The sequence below is a fragment of the Neoarius graeffei genome, chromosome 5, assembly GCF_027579695.1.
Source record: "Neoarius graeffei isolate fNeoGra1 chromosome 5, fNeoGra1.pri, whole genome shotgun sequence".
NCBI lineage: Eukaryota > Metazoa > Chordata > Actinopteri > Siluriformes > Ariidae > Neoarius > Neoarius graeffei.
Window position 1 is genome coordinate 55,077,169 of NC_083573.1, and position 12,769 is coordinate 55,089,937.

The window sequence follows — 12,769 nt, forward strand, 5'->3', positions numbered from 1 at the left end:
GTGTATATATATATATATATATATATATATATATATATATATATATATACACACACACATATACACAGGGGGGCTGCAAAAGTAGGTATACAGTAAGGATTATTCCAGTATTACCAGTATTATAATAGTGGTGTTAGGTTTCATTTAATACTAACGTTTTGTGCGCATGTTTTGTTTTTCATTACTGTATACCTACTTTTGCAGCCCCATATATATATATATATATATATATATATATATATATATATATATATACACACAGTGGATATAAAAAGTGTACACACCCCATTAAAATGATAGGTTTTTCTGATGTAAAAAAAATGAGACCATGATAAATAATTTCAAAACTTTCCCCACCTTTAATGTGACCTATAACCTGTACAATTCAGCTGAAAAACAAATAAGTCTGTTAGGGGGGAACAACATAAAAAATAAAAATAAAAAGTACAATAAGCTGGGTGCATAAGTGTGCACACCCTTAAACTAATACTCTGTTGAAGCACCTTTTGATTTAATTACAGCATTCAGTCTTTTTGGGTTCACACCTGCCATCAATTAAAATGACTCTGATTAACCCCAAATAAAGTTCAGACATTTACTCAGTTGCATCCGCCAGCAAAAGCCAACGTTCACAGAGAGCTTACAAAGCGTCAAAGGGATCTCAGTGTTGAAAGGTATCAGTCAGGAGAAGGGGACAAAAACATTTCCACGGCATTAGATATACCATGGAGCACAGTGAAGACGGTCATCAAGACGCGGAGAAAATATGGGACAACAGTGACATGAGTGAGAACTGGACGTCCCTCCAAAATTGATGAAAAGACAAGACGAAAACTGGTCAGGGAGGCTGCCAAGAGGCCTACAGCAACACTGAAGGAGCTGCAGGAATTTCTGGCAAGAACTGGTTGTGTGATAGATAGATAGATAGATAGATAGATAGATAGATAGATAGATAGATAGATAGATAGATAGATAGATAGATAGATAGATAGATAGATAGATAGATAGATAGATAGATAGATAGATAGATAGATAGATAGATAGATAGATAGATAGATTCTTTATTGTCACTGCACATTACTATACAACGAAACACTGTTTGAGGGCTCAGATCACAGCAGCATGTGACAACAATCTCTTGTATTCTCCATATGTCTGGATTATGGGGTAGGCTCACAAGACAGAAGCCTTTTTTTTTTTTTTACAAAGAAAAACATCCAGGTCTGGCTAAATTTTGCAAAAAAAAATACAGCAACTCTCCCAAAAGCATGTGGGAAAATGTGTTATGGTCTGATGAAACCAAGGTTGAACTTTTTGGCCACAATTCCAGAAGGTATATTTGGCGGAAAAACAACACTGCACATCACCAAAAGAACACCATCCCCACGGTGAAGCATGGTGGTGGCAGCATCATGTTTTGGGGTTGTTTTTCTTCAGCTGGAACAGGGGCTTTAGTCAAGGTGGAGGGAATTATGAACAGTTCTAAATACCAGTCAGTTTTGGCCCAAAACCTTTAGGTGTCTGCTAGAAAGATGAAGATGTAGAGGAATTTCATCTTTCAGCATGATAGTGACCCCAAAAAAGTTTTGGAATGGTCCAGCCAGAGCTCAGACCTAAATCCAATTGAAAATCTGTGGGGTGACCTGAAGAGGGCTGTGCACAAGAGACGCCCTCACAATCTGACAGATTTGGAACGCTTTTGCAAGGAAGAGTGGACAAATATTGCCAAGTCTAGATGTGGCAGGCTGATAGACTCCGACCCAAAAAGACTGTGAATGCTGTAATTAAATCAAAAGGTGCTTCAGCAAAGTATTAGTTTAAGGGTGTGCACACTTATGCAACCAGCTTATTGCATGTTTTTTAGTTTTTTGTTTTTTTCCCCAACAGATTTGTTTGTTTTTCAATTGAATTGTACAGGTTATAGGTCACATTAAAGGTGGGAAAAGTTTTGAAACTATTTATCGTGGTCTCATTTTTGTACATCAGAAAAACCTATCATTTTCACGGGGTGTGTACACTTTATATACACTGTATATATGAGTGTTCAAACATGAATTCATAGTTTTGATAATGTGGGCAGGACATCAGTCTTGATATTGATGGGATTGAAGCTAACATAAACCCTACTAAAGTCGATCATTACAATTGAAAATAGAAATGCATGCGATCAAATTCTGCATGTAGAAATCTGAAAATCGCCAACTATTTATACAGCCAACGCTGACCTAATGCAATCACGTATGTAGCTTCTCTGAGGCTGTAATAATTATGGGTGTCTTGTGTGAAATATTTTGTACCGACTACCAATCAGCCCTTAAGTAACTGATTCTGTGACTGCAGCAAAGGCCTCATTATCAAGAGGATAACCAAAATCTATTTCTTAAAAGTTTAGATTCTTGCCAAATTAATGAGTTGAGAAGACTCATGAATAAAAAAAAATTTTCAATCTCTTGCACTGTTAGAAAAAAGGTTTCAGTGGAACTTATGAATCTGTTAAAGAAAGGTTTCATTTTGTCTCCCGAAAATGACAAACTAATAAAAGATGGCAAGCTTTGAAGCGAGAACATTTTGGATTGATTATGATGAAATAATAATAATAATAATAATAATCATTATGCATATAAGATTATTAACTAATTTTATTCTTTTATCAAAGCATGTTTCATTTTTTTGAACTTCCATGGGGGGAATATTGGGTTTTTTGAAAAAGGCTTTGAAAAAATGACTAGTTTTCATGTTCACAAAGCTAGTCATATTCTGCCAAGCTCTGATGGAGATAAAGATTTTGAGTGGTTTTTTTAAATCAAATAACAACTGCCTATTAATAAAGAGACATAATCATGAAAAAAGCAGAGGACCACCTAGAATCTGGTGCTAACCTGAAGGATAACCACCAGCAAATGTATTAGCGTTGGAACTTTCAAGCAAGCTAGGCATGTAGAGTCAGGTATTACCTGGAAATGTAGACCAGATAGATTTACTAATAATAATAGTTATTTTTCATTGCTGTAAACACTGGGGTAAGATCCTTTGCTGAAATCCTATGCAGGTATTTAAATTCCGGTGCTGATGTAAAGACCCAGGCAGTGCGAGAGCTTCAGGTTTGTGTACATGATCCTTATACCCAGGCTGTTAAGTGAATTCTTCAATTATTTGAGTGTATTAGGCACTGAGACCTCTGTCATCAACATTAAAAACATATCTCTGATCCTCCCATGCTGATGATAAGGTTACAGGTCAATTGCAGAAGGATAGATCAGGTGAGAGAAATATTAGTAGGAATAAATGTAGGACGCTGATTAAAATGCTGTCATGATGCCTATAACTATCAGCTTATCCAGCCTGTAGGAAAAGCATAGCTTCAACAACACACACTGATGTTGCGAGGTAAGATTGGTAAGGGAGATTTGGTAAATTGGCTTGAGGATAAGACAATATCTCCCATCACATCTAGGACAGCTCTAGGGCAAGAAATTTGCTGTGTTAACTTTATAACACGCAGTAGAATTTGTGTCATTGTTCTCATATCAATTACACTGTTATGTAGCGTCGGTGTTTTTGAGTACAACTTGTCAAAATCAGACATTTCTCATTAGTATTCATGTTACACTTTAATCTAAATGTTCTGATATTTTCAACTTGCTTTATCAAACACTGTTCTTCAGAACACGTGTTCATTGTTCAAAACAACTCCGCACCATTCACTACTGATGAGTACACAGGTTTTGATAGCAGAGCAAAGCTCCATACTTAAAAGAATGCAGTAATGCATCGACCTGATTTTTGTTGCTGTTTGCGACCGTACGACATACGTGTACCACCACAGGGAACCCGATCGTACGTGCAAGGCAACGTGTCTCATGAACACTTGACTACCAGACAACAAAATTTGTATCTTTATTTGCATGAAACAGATGGGTTTTATCCAGCACTTTTTTAAAATTTGCTTTTTTAAAAATATTGTGGGATTATTTACAAACACATTTTATGGAAAATTTTGATGAAAAACATTTTTTTTTTCATAGCGGGCAGCACATCTTTGCATTGTATGCTTATTTTTATTTTTTATTTTTTTACCTGAATGGTTTATTACTCTGCACACTCATATAAACATAATTATTGTATATTTCAGTAGCAATTATGAGCATCTTTCCTTAGTTTTAGATAATCTAAAGCTATGTGGATCGATAAAGATATTAGTTCTTATGTCCAATAATATTTGACCGTAACTATATAGTCATGGCGTAAAGTGAAAGCGCTGGTTCACTGCTGTCCACCAGGCACCCAGCAGAGTCACACCATAATAAATGTTGTGGTGGTGTTTCTGGTGCATGGCATGCGGTGTCAAAGAAAGGAATAAATATGTATTTGTAACTGCGATGCGTCTCACATTATTGGTATCACTGTCACAAGACAATGCAGCAATTTACTGATGTGAAATACACGACACTATACAATTCAGTGGTACATATGCTATAATATTATTATTGTATTGAGGTTGATTTTGTGCCCTTGTAAATATTTTGCTCATACACTCATCAGGAGCTCCGCTTTTAGGCACTGCCTAAATATATGGGTCCGTCTCAGAAACTGGTCTCTCATTTGGGACATTATGGTCAAAAAATCAATTTTCTAATTTTACTTTTTTTTTTTTTGCATTTACCTAACACTCAATGTTTCTTTTGTCATGTTTAATAAGAATAAAGATAGCATCTTGCTTTATCTGGCCTCCACTGTGGAAAATTTTTTTGATTACAATTCAAATGCTTTTGTAAAATTGATTTACATATAAAATAACTCCATCATGAAGAATTAAAGCCCCTCCTTCACAGATGAGTGAAAATATTGAATAAATTTCCTCTTTTTGATTGCTTGGGTTAAAAATGCCAAGTTATGATGACTGAATTGATTATTCACTTAAATATGAATAATATGATACATTTTGGGTATTTGATATGGCGAAATAGGACACAATGGAAAAATCAAGAACACACCGGAAAGATGAGAATAACGGCGGTGGTAAAGGAACAGCGACTGTACCGGCTGAAGGTCGCGCGGGTCTCTAGTGCGGCGCGCGAGCAACGGGACATCGCTACCTCACCGGACAGAGTGGGGGCGGGGCAAAATGACTGGCCGTAGATTCTATCAAAAGTTCGATCTAAATTGACCATGGTTGCAAAATATTGGCCAAAAATACGCAAACACTACAAAATATGAAAGTAAGATGAAAAAGAAACATTCTATTGCCTTATACTGCAAGACTAAAACAAAATAAAACTGTCAAAACTCACCTTTTCAGTGATAATGTCCGAACAGATCACCCGCGTAACAGAAAGACCGCAAATGGAAGCGCGATCAACTTCTAACTGTTGGAGTGGAAAATTCCGTTCTACACATGCAAATTGTTAATGTGTGTCCTTCCCCGCACACAAATAACGCACTGCGGTAAAAAAAATAAACGACAACTCATTTTATAGCTCAGAAATTCAGACAAGACCAGCTACCATCGTAACATATTCTGTAAGAAACATATTCTATACCGAACTTTCAGCTTTCGTTTTAAAAAACAAAATCGCAGATTTATAACTAAATGTTTATATGGCGTAGTGATTTTAAGTTACTACTTTTGGTGAGGTCGTGACCTTGACCCTGAGGCTTTCCATTTAGATCAAAACACATGATCGTATTGGTTTTGGGTTTGTGGAAAATGGAGTTACAACGGTGATCAAATATTTTGCATGATGTTTTATTACGGTTATGATTATTCTGTGAGCGCACCAATCCTTAGGTGTATAAAGTTACAACTTAAAATACAATTAGTGATAACTGTAGACTTTTCAGTGGACTACAGCCTTTTTAAGCGAATGCGATGTACTCAACCATTTATCATGTCCCAGATCAAGCTGCCGTTTTTCCACAAATTTGCAGAATTTTTGCCAAATTCTGAATAGAGTATTCACATCAAAGATTTAGTTTTATCTGTATTATTTCTTTCATCATTTTATTTCAAATTAAAACCAACATCACCATTCAAAACCGTATAGTTTATTGACTGTGTATATTTAGTGGGGTACCCCCACAGTACCCAGTTTCTGAGACAGACCCATATACATTGCACTACACATTTATCTTCATTTTGTCTATGAAGGCTGATTTTGTATTAGACAAACAGGCTGATTTTTGTGTTTGTTTGTTTTCCTTGAACTTTTGAGATATGGTTCATTAGCTTGTATGGATCTGACATGTTACAGCCTGTGCAAATCAGCATTACATTTATGCAAATCATGCAAATCAATTTATATTTTCCTCTCTTTTCCTAAACGACACGGAGCACTTATCCACACGCGAGTGCACAAGTGACAAAGGGTTTCAATTAAACGATAGAAAACCAGACTCACTCATCTTCCTCTCAGTCCAGCCATCAACAAAGCCCTTTTAATTAGTATTCATTAATTGTCGTGCTGTAAAATCTATTTATGCCTGTTTTTATCAAGCCATCAAAGAGCTCACTAATTGCCTCATAATATGAGAAATAGATCCAGTACGTGTTGGCCCTGTTTTAAAACAGCATTTCAAAGCAAGTGAAGGGAGTGAGGCCAATTTCAAGTCTGGGATGCAACAATACCTCCATTTAATATGGGAGCAGAACGCTGTCACTAATCTCTGTGGTTTAATTTTAAATCGTGAGATGATACCTGGTGTTCCAAAGCATAGAACCCAGAGAACAGTAGCTGTATATTTATCCTTGCATGATTTACTTGGGGTTAAAGCATTTTTTGCTTCGAACATTGTGGCATTACATGGTCTCCATAAAGGGTTTTTTCTTTACTTTTTTTGCACTGCTGGCTTATACATTTCTGAAAGACGTGACTTCAAAATACAACACTCCATTATATTATGACAGATGCCAGCGTCCTCGCTTCTGTTGTGAAATCGGAAAATGAAGTGGTGTGTGTCCATTCCATATACACATGAGTGAGCAAGAGACAAATGCCAACAAGTTAATTAAATGTCATGCCAGTATTCTAGCACCGGCTTCAATGCGCTGTATGAAGTGTTATCGTATGATCACTGCGCTCTCTTCAAATTAATTTCATCTTGAAACAGTATGGAAAATGATTAAGGTCATTAATGGTCAGAGAAACAAGAACTGTGTAATGGAATATCCAAACTGTGTATATGAATCCCTCATTTGTGATAAGAATGAGCATGAGAGAGACACAGAGGGTTAAGTGTGCAGGTTAATTTTTACATCATACTCAGGAGTTAAAGGCAATTCATGTTCTAATACCATTTCCATCAGATTTTCTACAGGACGTAACCAGACTGTGGTTAAATCCTGTCGGAACTTAGTAATATTTGGTAGAAGCTTGATCATATCTTACTTGCAGACATTTATTAATAATTAGAATAAGAAACATAAGCATTGAGCAGGCACATTCATCAGCGTGAAGTGCCTTACTGAGTTCTTTAGAGCGGTGATTCTCAAAGTGGGCTCTGTGAAGCATCGCCAAAGTGGAAAATACAACCAAGCATTATCAGAGTTGTTATAGTTATGATGTAAGGAATAATACAGAACAGACTACGTGTATATGAAAATAATGCACGCTGGGGTGGTATGATACGGCATGACGAGAAGTAGAGTGCTGCTACTCTCCCTAAGTACATTATTTCATATAACAGCATGGTCTAGTGTGTTATTCCGCTTCTACCACAGCCATGTGCCAATGATTACAATGTTTTATTAATGAGTCACTCATCACAGATGGTAGGGGTTAGTTAAGAAGTTAGTTCCTGAAATCGCTTACAGTATAGCCACAGTAAACAGTCATTTCCTCACCAGCATATCTCTCTCTCGAAAAAAAATGCAGTTTGTTATTTTACCATGAAATCAGATAGTGTAAACTCCTCTGTCCTGAAGACTTTCCTGTACTGGGGAAATTTGCAAAGCAGCATGACTTTTTCCAGGCACTGACAACTTGCATCTCTGCCAATAAATGTTAAATGTTTCCAAAAAAAAACCCTTTATTAAACACCACACTTCTTAATGTGTTAATAATTTGCTTTATTAGCCCTGTGATGACCTGGCGACTTGTCCAGGGTGTACCCCGCCTTTCGCCCGTAGTCAGCTGGGATAGGCTCCAGCTTGCCTGCGACCCTGTAGAAGGATAAAGCGGCTACAGATAATGAGATGAGATGAGATGAATTTGCTTTATTAAACAACCCATGTTTAACATCTGTTTATTATTAATCTTAATTTTGATTGTCTGCTATACAATTCCCTGTGCCTGAGCTGTTACTGTAGGAAAAAAATAACGTATTGGAGCAAAAGCATTAACATAAGCCTGTGGTTCATTTTACAGCTGAAACTATGGTCCGAGACGTTATTGTTGTTATACAGAAATAATGCATACTTTCTTACCAGTTAGATTCGGGAATTCAGCCTCGCTGTGGTATAAAGTGTGCTAGATATTAGTCTGTTTGGTTTGTCACTTGGTTTAATCCAACTCTCCGAAACTCAAAAACAAGTAGCTCTATAAATAACGTTAACTTGGTCCTAATTGTGTTCATGAAAAATGTTCAACAGCAAGGAGGAAAATGTTTAAGAACCCCAGAATATTGAAGGTCACCGCAATAAAAATTTGAGTTTTGATGCAGTTGCCAAAGGTATGGAGTGGTAAAATAAAGTTGCGTATGTGTATCATTCCATATACAAAGAAGTTGCAAACCATATTTGAAGCTTGCCATCTGGGTGCATTACGGTACATTACCTGCAGCAGTGGGATTTGGCCTTCATCATCTTATCACAGCTCATTTTAAATCCACTCTGTTTTTACAGATTATACATGTAAGGATATAATGTCTGGTTAAGTTCATCGCTCTGTGTGTTTGTGTGAGCACATGCACAAGTGACCAGATCATCTCGTCTCTGTCTTCATGTTATACCTGGGTACGCTCCAATCGTAGATCCCTTAATACATTACCGTGTCAGAAAGTTCTGAGGTGGACAGTGACTGAGATCTATTGTATAAAAGTGTTGGCTTTTTCTTTGTGTGTAAAGGATTACGCTGGGAGAGTAATTGCTTTCTCTTTGCAAGGGTTTTGAAGAAAAGCAGCTTAGCTCATAGTATACATTTTCTTGATTTCAGTCCCACTTCTGAGTGCAAGTATACAACACAAATTGGTTTGTTTTCTGACTCCCCCTGGTCAGCGCTTTGCAGTCGGGTGCTGGAACGCCGTCATTATTAACTCTGTTCCATGTGCTAGTGATAGAAGCTTCGTAACTATCATAACAAAAAATAAATGTTTCAACCGTTCACATTAATATATGCTAAATTCTCTAAATAATTGGTATATCTGCACAGTGTCACTTTCTTTTCTTAATAAATGCATAATAGGCTACAATCTGTGGACATTTAACATGGTGTTTTCTTGTGCACTCAAGATACTCGAGTCAAAAACAGCAATTAATAATAACTAGTCTTATAACTCAGTTGTGGAGTCGGTCAAGGCTGAGCTCAGGTGTGTGTGTGAGAGAGAGAGAGGTATTTGTGCTTGTGCTCCATGTGGGTTTCCTCCCACTTCCCAAAAACACGCATGCTGCCGCACACCGTGTTCTCCAGCTAGGCTCTTGCTTCACCACGACTCTGATCAAAATAAAGTGGTTAGTGAAAGCGTCTTATACCGCAGTTGTTAGCAAAGACTGTTCATTTTTGCGTTACATTACGTTATGGCTTATGCACGATATATAAATGATGCTGCAGCATGTGCACACAGGGAAATAGTGATTAATTCTGAGCACAACAGTGTGCATAGGCTGTACATTATGCTGGAGATGAGCACTGCAGTAAGAGTTGTGTACTGTATTAGGAAAGAAGGGTTTTGAGTGGTATTGAGGACAGGAAGAAGTCGAAACTGCGTATCTCCCCCAGGTCCATAACACTGTTGCCTAGTAACAGGTGCTTTGTGAGGCAGGCTTGGGTGATGACAGAGATCAAAGCCTCTGCACTGTCATGAGCTCTAATTACCCATTAATTACTGCTCAAGTTCCTGTATCAACTTGATGTGTTTTTTGCATGGACACACTTGTGCATTTATGATTGATAGTACTGAAAAATTCTCAAAGGGGAAAAAAAAAAAAAAAGTCCAATTTCTGTGAGTAGAGTAGCTCTGGTGCTTATTCTTTTATGCGGTAACAATATAATGATAATGTTCCAGGTAACATAAGCATAGCCTAGTGCTCCAATCTGTCATCCGTGTTTGAAGATTAAATCAGACATTTCATTGGAGGTAGGGCGCAGGTCACTGAACTAAGATGTAGTTGGTTCCCACTGAGGACTCTTCAGAAAATAAATCACCATTATTAATCCTGCCAGTCAGTCACCTAGGGTTTCTGATCCACTGAAGCAGCAGGTTATTTTAAAATAGGTGTCTTGATAAGGTGATGGTCTGGGACACGTCTAAAAATGACCAAAAAAAACCACAACCTTGTTCCCCAAAAACATCGTTTTATTTACTTTAACTCCCTGCCCTGATTATCTTGGGTAGATGTGGCTGCAACTTTAAAGATAGACAATTTTCATGGTCATTTATTTTATTACAACCTAAGGCCACACCAATTCAATTAGTTGGTTCTCAGAATCACCACTTGAAGAAAATGCAAAATGAAGAAAAAAATCGAAATCAAACTCCCGCCAACAGAAAAGGTCACGTGATGTCGAAAACCAATCAAATCGCCCCTTTCACTTTCGATAAAGACTTGTGGAAGAAACATGCCTGTGGAGGGGAATCCTGCAAAGCCGTGTTTGTGGTTGTTAGGATATTCAGCGAACAGAAGCGTAAAATCTTTGACAGGTGTGTTGAAATTCTGTTTACTGGTTTGCCTGTATTGTTTGGTCTATTTCCACCGCTAATTTTACCATCAGAGCATTTTTTTTTTTTAATTTCACCCGCTCGCTTCATGTTTTTCCTGAAAAAATCCAAGAACCAGCTAATTTAAATTGGTGTGGGCTAAGTACATTAAATTAATATATAACAGTTGCTTTTAGACAGTGTCTTTCAGTGGAACTGGAAAGGAAGCCCAGTCTTTAAATGCAATTTTGTCTCTTCACTTGAGACTAACCAGATTTTAAAATGCTAAAACTTTACTTTGATATACATCAGTTCAGGTAGTCTGTAGTTTTTAAAACTATATGGTACAAAATATCAAAAGATTAACCATGTGAAGGGTTTCAAGTTACGGAAATGGATACCCCGTTACTCTTTGTGACTCAGTTTTCTTCATTCCTTTCCACACAGATGGGTGCAGTAGACAGCACATGTTGGCGTACAGAAGGAGGTCAGAGCCTGGTGCATGCTCTCCAAAAACTGGTTCATGGTAACCGGTGAGTAGCACCTTCCTTCCAGTGCTTCACCCTCCTTTATAGTCACTGCTTTAGCTTTTCAGCAAGGCATCATGCTTTGATCCATTAACCATACTTCAGTCAAACAGATGTGTTGCACTGTTTTATTGGTACAGTCAGCACCAGTTCTTGTAATAAAGAATAACATGTTCCAGCACATATTTAACTTCATTGAATTATGTTCAGGCTACCAAGTGATGCAACAGAAAAGCATTCACCCTATCAGACTCCAAGTTCAAATCCTGACAATACGAGCCATCTGTGGCAGTGTGGGTGGGTAGATGAGAGCTTTACTCTCCCCTGTCAGAGCTACACTAGCCAAGTGTACATCTGGGAGCTCATGTAGAAAAGGGCAGTTGGAGTGATTAAATGCTGAACTGATTGCTTCAGCATTTAGTTTATATTTTTAAAGGGACTGATTTTAATTTTATCCCAGTTGAAGTGTAAGCAAGCATTTGTCTGGAAGCTACTACTGAACAGCACCAGTTATGTATTACTTTTGAGCATAGGACAAGTTCATGCAGTATTCATCACTGTGCATCAATAATACAGAGGGACAACATGCATCTTTTAACTAGGCCTGTGCTTGGCAGTGTTCTAATCAGCTGAAAGTTGTATACATGTTCAAGAGGTTTGGCTCAACATAAATATTCTTGCAACAGTGAAATGGTGTAGTGTAATGAGTATTATGTAAGCAAAATTTAAAATCTAAGTCACACAGGGCCAATATCCAACTTTACTGATTCCTGCACATCCATGTCTGCCTTCAGATTAATTATAAATCTTCTGCAATAGCTGTTTAGCAGAATCGCTTTCATCTAAACTCAATGCTGTCATTTCCTAGGTCTCATCCAGACAATGCATTAGGGTCACTGGCTGCAGAGATTTTGAGAGGAGTCGGATACCAAGATGGGACAGGACCCGAGAGCACTCGTAAAGCTTCTCAATGTAACTCGTAAAGCTACTCAATGTAACCAAGTTTGTATTTGTCTTTAGTATCAAACATTTCATTGTAACATGTACTATTGTGCAAATTATAAATCTTTTCCAAAATTTCAGCACAAGTCTTCACTGTACATCTGCTCTAACACCAACTCAACAGGGAGGTTAGCTAGCTGGTTATGAAATGTGTTAAAAGCAGGAAGTCTTCAATTTTTAAATTGCATTTTTTCATTTAAATAATGGTTCAGATTTATAATTTACGCCAGGTTTGTACTCAATTCCAGAACTCATGACTTGGACTCATGCATTAACTGCATTCAGACTTGTAAACTGGAGATGAGGGCTGATTCTCTTTTGTAAACGTGCCATAATTTGGCATGAGATATCTACGTTAATTTTTATACTAATTTCATGTGAGAATGCCC

General features: G+C 37.4%; 1 protein-coding gene across 5 annotated transcripts in view; it reads left to right on the plus strand.

Annotated features, from left to right (window-relative positions):
- The window catches only part of ulk4 (unc-51 like kinase 4), a 227,467-nt gene extending 215,007 nt beyond the window's left edge, over positions 1-12,460 (plus strand). For all 5 annotated transcript variants that reach the window (XM_060922070.1, XM_060922071.1, XM_060922067.1 and 2 more), the window contains exons 36-37: positions 11,299-11,384; positions 12,247-12,460. In XM_060922070.1, the coding sequence (XP_060778053.1) occupies positions 11,299-11,384; positions 12,247-12,361 (201 nt within the window). In that variant the 3' untranslated portion in view covers positions 12,362-12,460. The remainder of the gene's footprint in view (positions 1-11,298; positions 11,385-12,246) is intronic.
- Positions 12,461-12,769: the final 309 nt, after the last annotated feature.